Consider the following 21,526-nt stretch of genomic DNA (forward strand, 5'->3'; position numbering starts at 1 on the left):
CACACTTAACTCTCTAACCAACTTAACATCCAAGCATGACTCCCAGTCCTGCAGACTGTTTTTATCTACTGTTATTTCAAACCAGCGCGCACACACACACACACACACACACACACACACACACACACACACACACACACACACACACACTAGTTCAGAATGGAAGGTTCATTGCAGAATCACAATGTTTATGAAATGATGCCAAGAGAAGAAAATAAAATGTTTTAATCTAGTATTAGTTCTGCATTTATTTGATATGGAGTTTTGACAACGTACATGCATCAACTATAATTAAAATATTAATTAAAAATTTTCTTATCAATATGAACACATTTTACACACACACAATTTCAGAAATTTGTCTAAACTGTCAGCACAGAAAACTTATTTTGAAGCTTCGTCCCACACTGTTTCTGTCAGTATAGCCACATTGTCTAAGTTTCTTCCAGGAAAATACTCAAATGCCCATAGAAAATTGGTGAACACCACTGCAAAGCAAGAGAGACAAATCATGTAATTAGAGTTTTGTAACAAAGCACTGGGACAACCAAATTACATTACTGTGAAACTTAATGTTACAGATAATAGCAACAATGAAGACCAAATCTGAGTTTTCCATATGGTTGGAAAAAGAAGAGGCATCACTAACACTAGATCCACAATACAATTACTGCAAACCATAAGATAACAAATATTCCATTTATATTCTCGAAAGCTACTCTGTTATAAGGGAGACATTCTCAATAATGTTGTTCTATTTATTACAATTTATAATATTTACAAATTATTTACAGATAACAAATAAAGGAGATGATCCCTCAAAAGCCAGAAGCACTGCATATTTGACAGGTACACAAACAAAAGGTACAGAGCTTGGCTAGCATTTGGAATGCACTTCTTTTTCTAGCTGTAGGAACCTCCCCCTCCAGCTGTTTTCTTATCCCTAGGGGCTTGCATATCTTCTGTATAGTTAAATGATAGTGGCATCCCCTTGAGTAAAATATTCTGCAAGTAAGATAGTCCCCCATTCAAATCTTTGGGAAGGGACTAATCAGAAGGATGCCATCAGAAAAAAACAAAACTGGCATTCTACAGTCTGTAGTGTGGAACATCAGATGCCTTAATCATGTAGATAGGTTAGAGAATGCGAGCAGGGAAATGGATAGATTGATGTTAAATATAGTAGGGATAAGAGAAGTGAAGTAACAGGAAAAACAAAACTTGTGGCCAGATGAGTATAGGGTTATAAATTCAAAATCAAATAGGGGTAATAATGAATAAGACAACAGAAATGCTGTAAGCTGCTATGAACAGCATACTGAATGCCTTATCTCAGTCATGAGACCCACCATAGTAGTACAAGTTTATATGCAAAGTAGTTCTGAAAATGAACAAGAGATTGAAATAATGTATGATGAGATTAATTAAATTATTCAGATAGTGAAAGGAGGTGAAAATTTAATTGTGATGGGTGACAAATTTAGAAGTGGAAAAGGGAAAATAGTGAGAGAAAATGGACTGAAGGGAAATGAATGAAAAATGAAACTGCTTGGTATAATTTTGCACACAGCATAATTTAATTACCATTAAACTTGGCTTAAAAATCATGAAGAAAGGTTGCATTCATGGCAGATACCTGAGGCACAAAGATTTCAGGTAGATTATACAATAACAAGACAGAGATTTTGAAACCATATTTTAAATTCCATGGTCAGATATGGACTCGGATCATAATTTACTGACTGTGAAATGCAGATTGAAACTGAAGGTATTGCAAAATGGTTGGAATTTAAGGAGATCCTAAGATGTACTTTTAGCTGCTTCTGTTATTTAATCAATGGACTATATAATTTTAAGGATTTTCTTCCAGTCAGCTATATGTTACCAACGTTAGCTTTTACACTTTCTGATATAACATCCACAATTTGGGTAGTAATGTTTGGTTTCTACATTTTCTTTGGTGTTCTTATGTCGTGTACTAGCATTGCGGTGACAACAGAAATAAGTACGAAAAATTCAGAGTTCTCTAAATGGACTTTAGTTTATGTTAATTATCAGTAGAATCTTAAAAGACCTTAATAATAAACAGATAATGAGTGGCTAAAGGGCAAGCATTCAAGCCACCATCCAATTGCCCCTGATGACTTGGCAATAGTAATTTTAGTACATTACTGATTTTGATGACCACATGGGCAAGAATAAATTATTATGCTAACATCAATTGAGGCAAATTGACATCTTGTTGTAATGTAATCTGGATAAATTGAAGGAAACAAAGGTGGTTGAATGTTTAAGATGGAGCATTGGGTAGCTTCGGACTGAAACAGGGGAAATGAATGCAATAGAAGGTGAATGGATAGCTTGGAGAAATAAAATAGGTAATGCAACAGAAGATCGTGTAGGTGAAAAGACAAGATCTAATAGAAATCTCTGGATAATACAGGAGATATTTACTTTGTTTGATAAAAGAAGAAAATATAAAAATGAAACAGACGAAAGAGAATACATACTTCTAAAACACAAGACTGGCAAAGTGCAAAATGCGCAAGCAGCAATGGCCAGAGGGAAAGCACATGGCTATTGAAGCACCACCAGTGGACAAAACTGTCTGATACATCTTTTTACAGTTTTGATAGGGATATTTCATACTATGAAGTCAGACTGTAACAAATTGGTTTCACTAACAATGTAAATTGTGTCTGAAAATTGCAGTTGTTCTAAATCATATTTAGTCCTCTGTAGTGTGTGTTTCGAATCACATTGTGCCCAACATTAATTCAATATGAATCAGTTTTGTTACATTGCTCAGTTGGCTACACTGACAACTAGCATGCATTTCTTGAGAATGCTCCATGTTCAATAATGACAACTATCTTGTTAATTGTGTGTATGGGAGCAGCTTTTTTAATAATGGAGTAAGAAATCACTGTTGTATTATCACTAAGAGGAAGCCAAAATAGAGAAAAGAAAACCAAACATGCCCATCTGAGACAAGGTATGTAAAAATAAAGTTTAGAAAAGAATACTGGGATTGTAAGTCTTGCTAAAAGTGTTAATCTGACCCTTCCAAAATTTTCATCAACATTAAATTCTATGATTTAATGAGGTACTAAGTTAACATTCAGGTTTTATGACACTTCCTTTTTTCTTGCTGCGTCATCGTCGTCACCATTGTACGAACTCTTATTGACACCTCCACGTCAGCACAGAGAAGGTCATTTCTATTGCTATAATATACCAGCACATTTACTATTAAATGCCAAAAACACTGTAGTCAGAGTTCTAAACAAAAGTGAAGGGGATCAAGACTAGTCATTGATGACTAAGATTTCTTCGCCAAAGAGAGACTGTCCAAGATCTGATACCAGGGAACCTACAGCAATGACGTTAAGTATCACATTCCAATAAATAGCAATTTGGAACCAGTGTGCACAAAATTTTTTGCGAATCTGTTTGGGTTTGACAGTCACCTAAGTACTATTGCTAAATCAGTTATGGGTGGAGAAGGATGTAAAGAACACAGAGTCTGATGACAAGAAAGAGAAGTTCGCAACAAAGAGAGAGAGAAGGTTACTAGTTTCATCTCAAGCCTAAGAGGTAGAGAAAGCCATTATTCCAGGAAGAAGAGCCAACAATTGTACCTTTCTTCAGAACTGAGCATTAGTAAGTTGTTAAAAATATATAATGCAAGTGTATTATGTGATATATAAGTAACAGTTGATCTAATTTACCCTGCTTCTAGACTGTTATGTAAACAGACATTGTTCCATTTAGAAAGTGTATGTTTGTACAAAAAAGTACAATTTATATGCATTATTACAATCTGCTTACTGGCTAACAAATGGCTCAAATGGCTTTGAGCACTATGAGACTTAACTTCAGAGGTCATCAGTCCCCCAGAACTTACAACTACTTAAACCTAACTACCCTAAGGACATCACACACACCCATACCCGAGGCAGGATTCGACCCTCCGACCGCAGCGGTCACGTGCTTCCAGACTGTAGCACCTAGAACTGCTCAGCTTACTGGCCAACAATACAAGCCCCTGACTACCAATCCACTCTATGGAAACTGCACATCAATAGTATGTCTACAATATTTGTGGTGGACGTTTTAGGTAATTCAGCCCGTATACCTCCTGGAGGCAAAATGCTGGTACCCCTGGCAGACTCATTATAAAGATAAACATTTATCCTTACTTTCAGGATAATGAGCTTAGCTAGGGTTAATATTTTCACTTTCAAATTTGTGTATCAGCGGTACTGAAATTTTGGCTTCTGGTAGTAAGCACTGGACAACCATTGTCTCTAAGCTTTCAATTTTCTGAAGACCTCAGTTGATTATCATGCATGTTTTCCCTAGTTAGACAACAATAGTTGGAAGATATTTTTAACAACTCCTCAATAGCACGTTAAATTCACAATACACAAAAAGAATATATTTTTTTGTTGGGACAGTTAGAGTATTTTCACAGGTAACCATCTGATTACAACAAAACAGAGCCGCAACTTACAAGATTCAGTTGTAATGTAAATTATCTGGTTACTGATTGTTCAATTTGAAATCCTCTTCAAAGACTCCAGTAACACAGAAAATTGGTCCACATTTCATATGAAACTTGGCGTCATAATTTTGGCAGTTATAAATGCTTACTTGTGTATGTCAAGCAAATACTTATGTATGTTGAGCAAATTGTCCACTGTAATTTAGTTGACCACTGCACCTCAGTATTTTTACTAATTTGTATGTAATTGGGGAGATGTATCTTAGGACTTTCACCTTATATTTTATGTATAAAATCTAAAAGGTGACCCTTACATTTTCCTTTTTCCCCTTCCCCACTCTCACAACTCACCAGGCAGGGTTGTTCATCACACTCCCCTCCCCTACCACTGTACAAAAATTCTGTGACTACATGGCTTCTTTCACCTAATTTTCATTCATTCATTGGAATATAAGTTGAAATAAGGCCCCTGGAGAAGACTGAATTCCCTCAGAATTACTGAGATGCTTATGAAAGTCAGCTATGACAAAACTGTTTCATGTAAGGTGCAAGATAAATACCCTCATATTTCAACAAGAACATAGCAATGCCAACTCCAAAGAGGGAAAATGCTGACAGGTGTGAAAATATATGTAGAAGAGCTAGAAAGGGTAGTTTTAGTTGTAACAACTGTGGTTACCAAGAAACAAAGGGCTTCAAAGACAAACAGTAGCCTGTGTTCAGTTAATGGATATGCAGGCAACTGTTTAGCATATTTATCAGATGCTACAATCGTGTACTCTGGGAGTGAATATTTAAAGGAACTATGACTCAATTTAAGGCAGATGATTTGCAAAGCTGCTCAAAAATATGTATCTAACAACAGAACAATGCTTTTTTGGATACTCTTTCAAATTGCAACAAGTCACATCTAACAAATTAGCAGACTGTGGTTATTAGCCAGTGAAAGTGATCATCACCACCACCACCACCACCATCATCATCACCATCATCATCATCACCATCATCATCATTCTGCCAAAATGCAGGTTTTCACATTGTAGTTCTCCAAGCTGTCTGGCCTTCTGCCATCCTCTTCAGGTCTGCATATTTTCCTCTTCCCTTTATGTTGTCTATCACCTTTTATCTACTTCTCAGTCTTCTCCCACAAACCAATCCTTCCAAAGAATCTGCTAACAAGCATTCCCTTCTCAATGAATGTTCCAACCAGTTCTTTTTCCTTTCTCTTACAAATTTCAGCAGACATCATCTCTCACCAACCCTTTCCAATACTCTTTCATTACTCACTCTTTCCATTCAGCTTATTCTCTCCATTCTCCTCCACATCCACATCTCAAATGCTTCTAACCTTTTTTCATCCTCTCGTCTCAGCAGCCATGTTTCTGCCCCATATAGTTCCACACTCCAGACAAAACATTTGCCACACCTATTCCTTACCTTTATCTAATTTTCCACATAAGAGTCTCATCTTTCTGTTGAATGTCTCCTTCACTACGGAAATTCTAGTTTTCACCTCCTGGTGACATCTCAAGTCTTCAGTTACTGTGCTTCCAAGATATTTCAACGCACTTACTTAGGTAATGGTAGATTCTCCTATTTTAATATTGGACAGTCTGTGACTTCTACTGGTCATCATACTCTCTGTTTTTGCTGTGTTTATTTGCATCCCATATTCCACACAAGCTTCATTCAGATCTTTCAGCACGTTATTCACTGTCCGCTCACTTAACCCTTTCAGGGGAAGTGGTTCCATTAGAAACCACCTACAGTTTTCTCATTTTGTGGCAAAAGAGCAGTGGCTACATTTGGGACACCATTCAGCAGCCTAGTTGGTGCCACCCTCTAGTGGCTGTCACTGGAACCACTTCAAAATCTGTAAATATTAGCAAGTAGTGAGGCGAGTTGGATAGCCATTTTTGTACGCTGTGCGCGAACGTCTTTGTTCTCAAATTGTGACTGTATTCTTTTGTATTAGGTGACTTATGCATGTATTAAATGCAGAATACTGTTCAGTTTACATTAATACTATATGTACTGCAATAATAACCAAAATAATGCATTTATTTCCGTGAATGTTGTGGTGGTTCCATTTGAAACCACTGCTCCAGTAACGGCAGCATTAGTAGGTGTGACAATTTCCCCCCCCCCCCCCCCCCAGTTTCATGTGATGTATTCTCACAGACTAAAGGATGAGGAAATTCTAGAGTGCTTTTTCGCTGATATTCCTTCAGATCTCGACTCACAGATTGACACTAGCAGTGACAGTGAAAGTGATGTGCTAGCTGAAGACAGTCATCTGGATTTGTGAATGAAACACCTGTTTTATCTTAAATTATTTTGGAAAGAGAGTGAGGACCATTTTGACAATGACAGTGATGATAGTTTCAGCAGTAATGACAATTTGCCACTATCTTCCATCATGGAGGAAGGACGTCAGTTCAATGAACTTTGCCGCCAATTTTTCAGAGGAAGCTGGTGTACGAGGAAAACTTAAAAATGACAGTGAAGGTATGCAGCCAGTAGTTTTCCAGTCTAACCTGTACGCAACACAGAAAGGTGGCAATTTCAGGCCTCTTTCTAAAGCAGAACTAAAAGTATTTTTGGCTATAAACACTCTAATGGGAATCAAGAAACCTTATTATCGTGATTGCTGGTCATCCCATAAGGAACTTTCCGATGAGTGCATTTCCTCACTAATGTCGGTAAAAAGGTGCAGCAGGATTTTTGCACATTCACATCAATGACAACGCTTTTGTGTGTTCAAGGGAGAGCAGAAATTATGACAAATCATATAAAATCCGTCCACTAATCAGATACTGATCAAAGAATTCTATGCACCTACTAAGTAGCAAGCTATAGGTGAATGCATGGTGAATTTCAAAGGATGAATCCCATTCAAACAATATATGCCCCAAAAGCCAATAAAGAGAGGATAGAAAATCTGGGTCAGAGCTGATAAGGTTTGGTATATTTGTATTTTTCAGATATATACTGGAAAAGTTGAAGGCAAAGTGGAAAAATCCTTAGGAGAGAGAATTGTGAGAGATATGTGTAAAGGCTTGGAAGGAAAGGGATACCACATGAACTTTGACAATTTTTTACCAGTGTCTCACTTTTACAGAAGCTAAAGGATGATGGACTTTTTGCCTGTGGAACAATTAGATCACACAGAAAAGGACTTCCTACACTAAGTTGTGGCACAACTTGACTAGAAGAAGGGATCGGTTGGTAGGACATGTTCCGAGGCATCAAGGGATCACCAGTTTAGTATTGGAGGGCAGTGTGGAGGGTAAAAATCGTAGAGGGAGACCAAGAGATGAATACACTAAGCAGATTCAGAAGGATGTAGGTTGCAGTAGGTACTGGGAGATGAAGAAGCTTGCACAGGATAGAGTAGCATGGAGAGCTGCATCAAACCAGTCTCAGGACTGAAGACCACAACAACAACAACACTAAAAACAGACAAAGAGTTGCAAAGAGGAGAGTTTGACTGGTCAGTTTGTTCTGATGGCATTGCCTGCATCAAATGGAAAGACAAATCTGTAGTCATATTGCTGTCTACAATTGAGTCACCTATATGTGTTGAAGAAGTCAGCCATAAAGAAAAGGATGGAAAAATCACAAAGATACCTTGCCCAAAAATAGTGAAATCGTATAATGGAAATATGGGATCTGTCAATAAGGCAGATATGATGAACAGTTTTTATGCAATAGACAGGAAATCATGAAGGTGGTGGCTAATATTATTTTGATATATAGTTGATATTTCTATTGGAAATGCATTTATTCTGTTTCGATTATGTAATCCAACAGCAAAGCAAGTGCTAAAGGAATTTCAAAGACGTGTTGCCACAGGCCTGGTAGGCAGTACTGTCTTCAAAGATAGTCCTGGCCATCCCAGTACACCGTCAGAACCATTTGCAAAAAAATTCAAAACTGTTGTTCCCCATGAGAAACGTATACTGGAAGCAAAACATCTGCCAGAACATGGAACCTCAAGGCGCTGTGTGCACTGCAGCACAAACAAAAAACCCCACAGAAGCAGATGGACATGTAGTCACTGCCAGGTAGTCTTATGCTTATCTGCAGAAAGGAATTGCTTTTTACCGTTCGTCAAAAGTGATGACATTTCGCGGGCAGTGGCTCCATTTGAAACCACCCTCTATGTGTTCAGTTTACGTATATTTCATTTAATTTTTACATTATTCTATCTCACTGTATGAAAATTAATACAATAAAAACAAGGAAAAATTAGAAATTAATTTCTTTTTTATTTTGCCCCGAAAGGGTTAATAAGTGAAAGCGATTAAGGTTCAGTGTATCCTTTACACACACCATTTGTTTTGAATGATGCTAGAGGAGAAAGTCCACTGGCGTAAGATCCAGTGAACTAAATGCCAGGGGACCAGTTCCCTCCTCTTATCCATAGTGTGATGATGGTTTTGGATGATCACCACCAAGTGTGCTGAAGCCACATCATTTTGCTTCCACACTCAACAGTTGTACATTTTACATCACTGCAAGGAGTTTACCTTTGAGGAACCACAGGCAGCATATTTTCATTTGGTTATCAGATACTCATAATTTGGAGTAGCTGCATTAGTAAATGATCTAGCTAATGGAACACTGATCCATGCTTCTTAGCAAGACATCACAATATTCTCATTCTAATCCAGCCCATTTCCCTAGCCTATGACAATACAAATGGCCTTTCTTGTTATTAAACAGGAAAAAATGAAGCAGTCTTTTGAAATTATTATGTAAATCTTCCCTCACAGAAGATAACAGATGATAAAAATGAATTATGACAAACGTTAATCACATTTTGCTCTGTAATGATGATGGTAACCAGTCAAACCTCACCAAACTGTCCAGTGGTGTCAGCATTGGCTACTAACCCAGATTATAGAGAAATGTAAAGCTGAAAATTTCATGTAATGCAAAAATGCATCTAGCAAAATTAACAATGGAAAATCCACGATGGAGGTAATAATATTTGGCCAAAAGCTCATTCTGTGACAATCTTTTGTTGTCTCTATATGCAACTCAGCATCTCTCCTACATGGTGAGTAGCAACTATCCTTTTCTTAATATTGTCAAAAATTCATCTGGCTTTGACAACATGATTTATGTGCATAAACTTGAGTTGTAGCCTTTCACAAACCTGAAAGTGTAATTAAATAGAGGAGCATTTAGAATAATAATCATATAGGTACAGGCATGGTGAAACAAAGGCACTGATTTATTCATAAACTGATTGGAAAGTGAAGCTGACCTAGAAAAGAGATTGCTCCTAAAATTTGTTGTATGTAGTTAAGATCTCCTAGTAGTAAGTTAGTTACATGTTCCATGGATCACTAGTACCATCTACATTATCTGAATATGCATATAACAGATTACTGAACAGGGCAATGGCTTAAATTCAACAAAATGAACATATTAGTCTGAAATAGGATGGACTGCTACGGACCACATAGAGGTTGTGTTGAGAGTGGCAGACAGGTACATTCAGAAGTAGATGTTGAATATTATTAAGTTACTGGACTAGCTGGTACTTTAATAATATCTTATTGTCTACTTCTGAATTTTCCTGTCTATCATCTCAACACCTCCACTATGTGGCGAGTAGTAATCTACTCTAACACATACTGTTATTACAACCAAGATTTTCTATTGTTTGAACTTTTTAGTCTTTGTCATTACTCATGTTATAAGTATAAAATTTACAAGAAAATAAACATGTTTGTTTGCCAGTGTTTAATTAAATATTCACATATGGAACAGAAGTTGCCCATAACAAATCAATACAGTTCATGTTTAATTCTGACTGTCAGTCGTTTTCTGTTATTCAGTAAATCATTCACAACTTCGGTTTGTACATACTGAACAACTAGTTGAGGCACTAATAGCTACAGTAACCAGTAATGAAGGACACTTTGCTTCTAGTGTTTTAGCTTTAGTGATGGCACAAGCTTTCCACTGTATCATAAGCAGTCTTTTTTGTAGGAAAACTACAACTTCATAGTTTCCTGCCTTTAAACTGAAGCCTGCCAATTTCATTAATTTTACCTGAGCCACACTTTTTTCACTTCACCTCTTCAACATATATTTATATGTTAAGTATTTGTACATGACTAACTACAGGAGCAAATCAACCATTTGGCCAAAGCCAGTACCACTTACATTTCATACAGACCAAAATTCTAAATTCCTTTACACTAACCTGGCTGTGAATCTCTGTGTTATGCTGATATTTTATTGCGATCTATCTCAATTACAACAGTTTCTGACTTCTTGTACTTACGTGTGTAGTTCACACAAAGTTTATTATCCCTATGTCTCTTTACTAATGTACTGTACTCTGACTTACTACTTAATCACAGAAGGGTGCAATTGTGTGCAGTTGTATATGTGCAAAATCAGACCAGCAGGTAAACCAAGTAAAGTGTGTGTGCTGTTGCACATGCCTATGTACCACACACACCAACAAGCTACTGGTGAGTTATATCTTGTCTTAGTTTTGTTTCCTTGCTGGAACTGCCATTATTGTAATACTGTTTCAATTTCTTCTTCAATATATGATCTACAAATCACAATATATGAGTGAAAAAGCAATGCCTATTTACACCTAGACAGCTAAAAATTCACTTTGCTGTTATTTGTCAATGACAAATTGCACATGGCACACAAATATTATTTTCAGTAGTTTGGATGAATTCTTCCAGGTAATTAATGAGCAAAAAAATGAAGCATTTGACATGTACAGTCTGTGTGATTGGGTGCCTAAGTTTAATTTTACAGTCATATGGCTTAGTACTGCAGGCTGAAACCTTTATAGTGGAAGTAACATCCCATGGTAGCAGAAAAGAAATGGTTCAGTGTAGAAGAAAGGTAATACTTGTCAGTAGAAGCATTATTGGAGAATACACAATTACTTTTATGAATTTCAGTAACATTTACAAAATGGGAAAACACACTGAAGTGACAAGACACATTGATGTTATGTATGGTCTTTTAAAAAAAAATTGAAACAAGGGCTTTGCCTTTATATATTTGCTTGCATGTCTCTCAGTTACAAATAGCCGTACTGTAGGTTTAGTCACATCAGTGGGATATATGTGGAGAGGCCAGCAGGATAATGGTTCCTGAACAAGAGAAGTAGCAGGAGAAACATTCTGGATGACTGACTGAGCTGGCCTTGTAATAGTAACCAATATGGCATCACTATACTGATACAATGCACAGCTGAAAGCAAGTGAAATTACAGGTTTTATAGCCTGCTGAAATGCAGCTCTACTGTATGATATTGAGAGCTGCATAAAACTTGTCTTTGGACTGAAGACCACAACAACATTATGAAGAGATGGCACACACCATCTTGATCCTGTAAAATGAAATCACATTGCTGGAGCATGCCATGGGTGGCTACACTTCCAGGAGCAGAAATGTTTGTCAATACTCTTTTTTTCCTGCCATAGCTAAAAAATCATGCACATAATAATGACTGCTCCTTATATATATGACAATATATAGAAACAAAGACATACAATTATTTTAAATAGATATAAAACAATTGGTGGAAAAGCATCCAGGAAGGTCAGGAAGAGAAGACAGCAACCATCACGTACACTGTCCTACTCAGAATTGTAGCATTGGTGTAGATATTCACTTTGATCAATCTCATATGTTATACCATGACCAATGAGTCCAAATACAACTTTCACACATTCCATACTTTCCATTTTGTAGGCCTTATAGATCTAAAGATGGCTTCTAACAAATTGGCCACCATCATCTGTACCATTTTGCAGCTATTATTGAAATAAATAATAATTTTGTAGTTGCTGTGTCTTTACAAGACAATATGCCTCCTCCCTTAACAAATGTTGGTGTTACAAGGTGGTGTCTGGGTAAATATATAATGACAGATTCAATATAAATACTCATACTCTTAGACGACAATGGATGGTACACTGTGAATATAAGAGGGTTGGAACTTAAATAGTGGCAACTATTTATTCACAACTGATACAAAAGAGTTACATGTTTGCACCTGTTACTGTCTTTCAAAGTAGTCACCAGTATTGTGTAGAACCCATTGCCAGCAATGTGGAAGGCATAGTATACCATTATCAGAGCCTGTTCTGTTGATGGTGCAAATGGAGCAGTCAAATCTCTGGAATAGTTCTGAAGCAAATGCCACAAAGTAATTCCTTCATCTTCAGAATCAAATCAAAGTCACAAGGACTCAAGTCCAGGGTGTATGGTGGATGGTACAGTACTTCCTAGTCCCATCAACCAAACAGAGCAGCCACAGCTTGTGTTGTATGCACCCGCGCATTGTCGTGGAAAATGATGGGTGGGTTGTGCAGAAAGTGTTACCACTTCCTTCGCAAAACTGGTCACAGGTGATGCTCCAGAAATGAACAGTAATACTGTGTATTGATGGTCTACCATGGAGGAACATAATGCATTAGGATAACACCATCACAGTCGTACATGAGAATCACCATAACTTTAGGCTGCTCCATTCACACCATCAACAGAACAAGGTTTGCTAACAGTATACTACACCTTCCACATAGCTGGCAATGGGTGCTACACAATGCTGGTGACTGCTTTGAAGGACAATAACAGGTGAAATTTTGTTTATCAGTGTCAAAAGGATGGATAACAAATGTCTTTACGAGCTAGAGCAGGGGTTGTGTGGTCAGTTCTTGAATGTACAAAAAAACCTGTATTAATATGATGTTAGAAAAGGCAAGACTATTATAGAGAACTTAAATCTCTGCATAAGACTAGTTCTTTATCAAAATGCCAACAGGAATGTTGGAAGGAGAACAATGTAGTTACTTTTTCCTTTTTTCTTCTTGAAAACAAAGAAATGCAGTTTTCTATGATAGATACTGCTACTTTTTTTACTCCAAAGGGGGGTTAAAGTATGCAAAGCAAAAGTTCATAAATTAGTGTAACAAGTCATTTGCTAGATTTCATCTCAATCTGTAAGTTCTTTAAGCACTTGTGGCTCATTGAACCTGGGAGAAAAGAAGAATTGTCTACTTTCAAAGCTGAAAACAAATTTCTAAAACAATAAATAATCATCAGTTGGTGCTGCTCCTTAGAAGGGCATAACGAATGAAATTTTTGAATAATTTCCTACATAGCTAATTAAATGAAAAATAATTTACACAAATGAAGCTTGTACTCACACATCTCTCCTTCTTGTAAATCTCCAAGAAGCATAGGACAAGATGAATTACAAGGATTCATTGGTGTTAACCGAAATGCTGTAGAACCTCTTAGCTGTGCCAGCATTATAAGCCCAGAATCCAGCTCCACCTGGAAAAATGTTAAAACAGGGATGTAATCTTTACAAAGCATTCTTCATAAATGTGTCAGGAAAAATTAATAACTCTGCCCAGTATAATATTCTGAAGTGTACTTCTTTAACAACAAAGGCTGGCCAGAACTTACCTTAAAGAAGCAAAAATTATAAGTACAGCTGATACAGCCACACGGAAGTACAAATAATTATCCTGTTTCAGAAATGTTAGTTCTTTCCTCCTCAGGGAGAGAAAGGTGATGTTGGACTGCTTGGGAAAGGACAGAAAGAAGGAGCAGGTCACTCAGAGATCAAAACACGTTTTCCTCAAGGAAGCTTATCATTTGAAAAATTGGTATCTACCCAGATATTTCAACGTAAAGCACAGGTTTAATCACAAAAAATGGCCATGAGTCTTTTATTAGAGATGATAAAATAAGGTGCAGGTATTGTGTTAAAATCAAACATTTGCTACTCCCTAGAGATAAAACAAAAGTCTGAATCCACTGAGATTACTAATAAAAGATCATACTAGGTATGGTATTCCAGCAATATAAGTAGGGAAACCTATATCTGCAAGAAGAAAATTAAAGATTTTGGCCAAGATGACTTGTGGAAGTCTAATAACTTCATATAAAATTAAAGAATGTATTCATAACATGCTCCAAACCTGGAAAGAGGACATCCGAAAATCATCAAGCATATTTGGACCATAGACAATCTTTAGGCTGCATTTACAGTGACAGCAGCAATGGTTGCCAAAGGTTATCCAATAACATCAGATGACAGTTTGGTCACAGTGAGATCGATTTCCCTTGTCAGTTTTTGTGGGATCAAGGAAGTTATGTTAGAATCTATTCTATTAAGTAGATTAGATGTTAACCCCCTTGGGTGGGATGGCTGCCATGACACTTCCATGTTTGGAAATGAGTACAGCACTGTGACATTTCCTATTAAAAAGATGCCGAAGGCATGTGAATGAGCCCTACCTGTCTCAGAAACATGTCCGGCAGATTCCCTCAGTCACTGGAATAACCAGACAAATTTTATGAATATACAAGTTGATGAGAGGAATGGTCCATTACACACTCAAGGTGATTTGTGGTGACACTGAACAGCAGGATTACAAACACTTTAAACAACTTCAAACAAATTCAGCAAAACAGGAATATGTTAATTAACCTTCAATGGATATCATTTATCATACATGTGAGAGACAAACATAAATTTTAGTTTAAGAGACTCTGAACATCTAAATCACTGAAAAATGGAAACGTATACCACATTTGGAAACGTATACCACATTTGGAAACGTATACCACATTTGGAAACGTATACCACATTTGGAAACGTAACCTACCCCAGATGCTCCAGTGTGGCCTGTTACTGTGCCCCCACAGAGTGTTTCTACTCTCTTAGACCAACACCTTCAACCTATTACCCAGAACCTACCCTCCTATATAAAAGATACCAACCATTTCCTCCACTGACTCTCCACAGTTCCTATTTCTTTACTACACGATGCCCTGCCCATCACTATTAATGCCACCTCCCTTTACACTAACATCCCTAATGACTGTGGCCTTACTGCTGTTGAACAATACCTTTCCCAACACTCAATGGATTCCAAAGCAACAACCTTTTTCATAGTTGCCATGACCAACTATATCCTCACCGACAATTTCTTCTCCTTTGAAGGCATTACCTAGAAACAAATCCAGGGTATGGTAATGGGCACCTGCATGGCACCATCCTATGTCAACCGATTCATGAGACATCTAGAGGAATCCTTCCTAAACTCCCAGAATCCAAACCCCTCACCTGGTTCAAATTCATTGATGACATCTTTGTGATCTGGATCGAGGGTGACGACACATTATCCACATTCCTGCAGAACCTCAACAGTGTCCCCCCATTTGCTTCACCTGGTCCGACTCAATCCAACAAACCAGCTTCCCAGATGTTTACCTCCACCTCTGTCCATATCATACATACTACCCACCAGCAATATCTTCACTTCAGCAGCTGCCATCTGTTCCATACCAAGAAGTCCCTTCCATACAGCCTAGCCACCTGTTATTGCATCTGCAGTGATGAGCAGTCCCCCTCTAAATATACCGAGGGTCTCACTGAGGCCTTCACAGACTGTAATTATCCTCCCAACCTTGTACAAATACAAATACAAATCTTCCATGCCTTATCTTTGAGGTTTTCCACAGCCATCATTAGTGTCACCATCGAGCCAGAGAGGAGCATTCCCCTTGCAACTCAGTACCACCCAGGACTGGAGCAACTGAATTACATCCCCCACCAGGGTTTTGACTACCTCTCATTGTGCCCTGAAATGAGAAATGTCCCACCCATTAACCTTCCCAACCCTCCCATAACGGTATTCCGCTGTCCACCGAACATACATAATATACTTTTCCATCCCCTCATAACCTCTGCTCCTGACCCCTCACCTCAGGGTTCATATCCCTGTAATAGACCTAGATGCAAGACATGTCCCATACATCCTCCCACCACCTCCTACTCCAATCCAGTCACAATCATCATCTATCCCATCAAAGGCAGGGCTACCCATGAAATCAGCCATGCTAAGCTGCTGCAAACACTGTGCTGCATTCTATGTGGCCATGACAACCAACAAGCTGTCTGTCCATACGAATGGTGACTGACAAACTGTGGCCAAGAAACAAGTGGACCACCCTGTTGCTGAGCACACTGCCCAACATGACATCCTTCATTTCAATGACTGGTTCACAGCCTGTGCCATATGGATCCTTCCCACCAACACAAGATTTTCTGAATTATGCAAGTGGGAACTCTCCCTGCAATATATCCTGTATTTCAGGAACACTCCTTGCCTCATCCAACCTGTTCCCATTCCATCACTACATAGCCCTCATTCTCTCCTTTTCCACCCCCCCCCCCCCCCAACCTCTCCCCTGCCTACCGTTTAACCTCCTGACTGCACCTAGCTGCCCTACCCTCTCTCCACCTCGTACTTTCACATTCCCCAGCAGCACTTCACTGGCCCCCACCCCTACCCTGCAATCCCTCCCTCTCCCTGTTCCAGCCTCCTCCTTACCCTTACCCAGTTGCTGCTCCCACCATCACGCACTGCCCCTGTTGCTCGCAGTGTGGGGGCTTCAGCTGCAGTCATTTGTATGTAAGTTGTGTGTGTGTGTGTGTGTGTGTGTGTGTGTGTGTGTGTGTGTGTGTGTGTGTTGGCCCAAATCTTATATTGTGATAATCCTATAATCCTTTTTTTGTGCCTATCTGAGACTCAGCATTTCCACTATACAGCAAGTAGCAACTTTCCTTTCCATAACATTGTTACAGACCATATGCTCTGCTTCAAATGAGAATACATCTCTCAGTACAATAGCAGAGACAAAATCTTTCCACAGATACCTCAGTCAACATTCTGTGCCATTTCCATTAGTTGAGCACTATACTTCTGCTGCTTCCAAATTACATTACTTTCTACTTTTTGGAGCTGCAAAACGTTTTACTCTGGTTTTCAAGCTTTTTTCTACTGTGTTCTTGTAGTTTACTTAGTACAATATTGTAAAATAACTTGTAAACTGACATAACTGGAGAAGTGTAAATAGCTTATAAAAAATCAATATTCTGCTGGCTGCCAACAGAGCTGGTGTACGAAAACAGAGACCACAATACAACTGTTTTAGGACAGAGGAAGAAACATACTCAATTAATTCATTGGATAAGGAACTTGCAAATGGAACTACACAATCACATAGACAAAAGCTATAAGAAGACATATCAAACAGTGAAAGACATCAGGAAAAATAAAGTGTTGAGGAAAACTTGCACTAGATATAAATAAGAGGAGAAATGAGAAGAATGCTAGGGTATAAATTAAATGGGAGATTGTACAGAGACTGGAAGCAAAAGTAACTATTACCCAGCAAAACAAACTGGTTACCTGCACAGGCTGCAGCACCATCATGTTTATGGCTGAAAAATCAAGAGATGATGTAGCAATAATGTATGTTGCAGCACTAGCACACATTTGTATGTGCCATTGAATGAAGCACCTATTTATAACAAGAAAAACAGAATGTACAGCTTATTTTATGTTACTTTCTCATGACACTTTGCTGGTAGTATTCGTAAAAGTTCAGGTGATGTCACTATATTCCACAGCTGCCTGTTGATTAATCATCAGCTGTTTCAGTCATGTATAATAAAGTTGAATTTGTTCAAATACACCATGACATTTTATTACCTCAAACAATGAAAACTCCAGGCTGAAATATCAACAACATAAGTAAAAGGATTGATTGCAACTCAACATGAAGGTGACACACACACACACACACACACACACACACACACACACACACACACACCAGCTTTGGCATTCTGGTCCGAGCTGCCAGAGATAGCTTGGTGACTGACTGCAATTCAACACCTCATCTTTACTGTGACTAACAATATATCCTTTTCCTTATATTGTCAATTTTACTGTATTTTTCAGTTTCCTCATACATCAAAAATGGCCCCTCGCTAGTAGTCATCATACAATTTTAAAATCACTATTGTAAAAGCTAGTGTGATGGCAGTGAAAGCAAACTGGCCACATGGTCTAGCAGATGGTGCTTTTCATTAGTAATGCTGAGGTCCTTAGTTTGATTCTAGGTGACTGTCACCAATTTTTATCTGGGAGGAGCCATATGAAGCCAATAGAAATGCTGCTTAAATATAAAAGCAGTGAAACTGATGTGCAACTCTTCAAAGTAGCATTCTATCCAAGTGCTAGCATCAGGCTAGATGGCAATATTTATTTATTTATTTATTTATTTACTTACTTATTTTTCAGGTTAGAGAACAAGATGCTTCATATATTATGACTATGAATCTTTTTCTTTGCAAGATTATACAAGCAACAAAGTATGTAAGTAGTATAGGTCTAAATGTTATGACAGCAGTAGGAAGGGGATCATTTTCTTGCAAAACATTGTAAATGGAATGATTTTTCTGGCCATTTTTCCTGATAGTTCAAAGTTTTCTTGTTCCAATCACAGAGGAAAAATAGACACGAAACAAAATTCTACATCCACAACAATGAAACATTGCTTGGTGGTGTTATTTCACACTAATCTTATCAGACTGTTACTTAGGAATACTTATTCTCAGTGCACTGTGTATGATGTCATGGATCATGTAAATAAACCACTGGCTGCTTTAATTGTGATGATTTGTTTGCAAAAAATCCAATGAAGTATACACATTTTGCAAGTAAGTTCTCTCATCTGCACATGACAATTGATTCATTCTGGCACCTTTTAAAATGCAATCTCATAGATGGAACAATTTTTCTTGGATGTTCTTTGCTAGCCTGGAGGTCTAATTCTGTGCAAAAAAAAGCTGTGAAATTTTTGCAGAGTGTGTATTCCTCGTATTTTTCATAATATCACACAAATTGCTGTCTAACCACAGATTTATCTATAGACTCAGTTAAAATAATTATTGTGTGTATTTCACTTATTCTGCTTTGGGCAGATACTTGAATCTTGCTGCACTTGGCATCATGTCCCTCTTTCCACAATTTGAGCACAGTGACCTTGCTAATTTTTGCTTTTGAACATTTGCTTGCAGCTTCACAAGTTCTTCATTGTCACTGTCAGTAAAATTAATGGCATTAAGAGCAAGTTGTTGTGGCTTGCAACACATATTTACCACATCACATTTTGCCCTCGCATAGTCGAACAACACTCATTACTCTGAATTGGATCATGACTGTACCTAGTCACATGACCATATTACTTCCTGCTATGGATAGGTGACCAGTTCACTTTGCACATGCAATGAACATCATAATCCATAACGGACTAACTAACATTAGTTATGTTTGCCGTCTGCTCCGTTATAGAACAGTAAATATTCATCTTTGCCTTGTGAATGACATTAGCGCATGTGCTACTGTTGTGTTTCATGGGAATGAAACAGAATGAAAGTAAGGGAGTTATGCAATCTTGTGCTAGCACATAGGTTATTCCTCCTTAATGATACCAAAAGGAACACAAACACACCTAACAGCAACAGTGTAACCTGCCTCATTCATGAGACACTGTCAGGAAGTTTTCAGTTTAGTCCACAAGATTTGCAAAATATCCTGTGATCTGGAACTCCACACTGCCACCTCCATAATGGACTAGCACCTGTTCGTGTCCTTGGTTACATAGGCATATAGAAGAAGAATATAAAAAAAAAAAAAAAAATCAATAATTATTGAAAAAATACATAATAAGTAGCAAAGCATTCTCCATATTAACACCAGCTTGTCTTAACTGTGCTGATGGTAACTCTCCCAGCAACATGTCCTTCATTCCTGTAACACTTCCTCAACCTTTAGCAGTCCCTCACCTGCTTCTGTCCCCTTCTTTGCTCCCACTCAGGCCTTGTTCACACCTTTCCTCTCGCCAGTGCATCCCCTTGTCTACTTCTCTCCTCTCACCCTCGTCTCACCCTCTCCCCCTCCAGCACAACCTCCCACTGCTGCACCTAGCAGCCCACCATCCTGTCCACAACACAACCCTACACATTCCCACAGGCAGCGCTAGAATCTGGTGCATGTGCGTACATGCATGCATGTTTGTGAACATCTGACGGAGGACTTAGTTGATAATATCTTGCAGTCTTTTCAATGTGCTTGTCTGCACCTCAACACTACCTCTGTCAAGTCCATTTCATATTTTTGTTATTCCATCACAAATTTTCCACCGTCTGATTCTGTCGGGATTTTAACAATTTTCCAGTAACTGATTTGGTTTTAAGAATTTGGCAAGTGTCAAACACAAACATTCCAGCAAGTAGATGATATATATATAACAGTAAAAGACTAGCACTGACATCAAGGAGAGAGTAAGGGCAAGAGTCCTCACATCAATGCTTAGCCTGATGGATAGGAGGCAGGTGTTTCAGTGTTACACTGCTTCACAAATCAAAGGCCCTGGTCATATACTATATATGTTTCAAACATGCCAATTCTCATAGCTAAGTTTGGATGATATCTTCAAAGAAGTGCATTTTTACTAAGAAACTTTTTAAGTGTATGGTACATTGATTTACATACCACTGGTTTACAATTATACTAATTTAATGAAAAAATGGTTTCAACTTAGATTACAGTCATCAATAGAATGTTATTGCACATCCGTTGAGTCCTAACTTTAAGGAAATAAGTTAGGAACTTTATTCTAGATTGATTAGATTAAAATCAAGGTTTACATAAGAACATTAGCTTACAAATTAATCCTTCAGTATTAACATTTTACTTGCAGTATCAAATTTTAATGTTTATCTGCTACAATAAACACACACAGAAATAAGTACATACCTTTTTGTACACTTTTGTATTGTAATCAGAGGACATCAGAACCCAATTAAAATGGGCTGGTGAAACAGAGCTTGCCAAGAAATAGGGACGCTGATAAAATTTTCGAAGAGCTTTAACTGCATGAATGTCACAATTTTGCCTGAAAAACAAATGAAGACATGAGTAAATTAATTTACTAACAGAGATGGGCAGGAGAGGTGCAGGAGAGACAGAGAAAATGGGAAATGTGTAGAAACTGTAGTACACATTTTATAGACAATGACTATAATAAATGAAACTCATACAGACATGTTTCTGCAGTATGAATTCTCCTAAGTGCACTCCCTAG

The 21,526-nt window shown here is 37.9% G+C and overlaps 1 protein-coding gene across 1 annotated transcript in view; it reads right to left on the reverse strand.

The window, feature by feature from the left end:
* Positions 1–230: 230 nt before the first annotated feature.
* Positions 231–21,526, reverse strand: part of LOC124711773 — a 76,709-nt gene continuing 55,413 nt past the window's right edge. The window contains exons 5-7 of the mRNA XM_047241988.1: positions 21,199–21,337; positions 13,717–13,846; positions 231–488 (exon numbers count right to left, since the gene is read on the reverse strand). Coding sequence (XP_047097944.1) covers positions 385–488; positions 13,717–13,846; positions 21,199–21,337 — 373 coding nt within the window. The 3' untranslated portion in view covers positions 231–384. The remainder of the gene's footprint in view (positions 489–13,716; positions 13,847–21,198; positions 21,338–21,526) is intronic.

Source organism: Schistocerca piceifrons, chromosome 8 (genome assembly GCF_021461385.2).
Source record: "Schistocerca piceifrons isolate TAMUIC-IGC-003096 chromosome 8, iqSchPice1.1, whole genome shotgun sequence".
NCBI lineage: Eukaryota > Metazoa > Arthropoda > Insecta > Orthoptera > Acrididae > Schistocerca > Schistocerca piceifrons.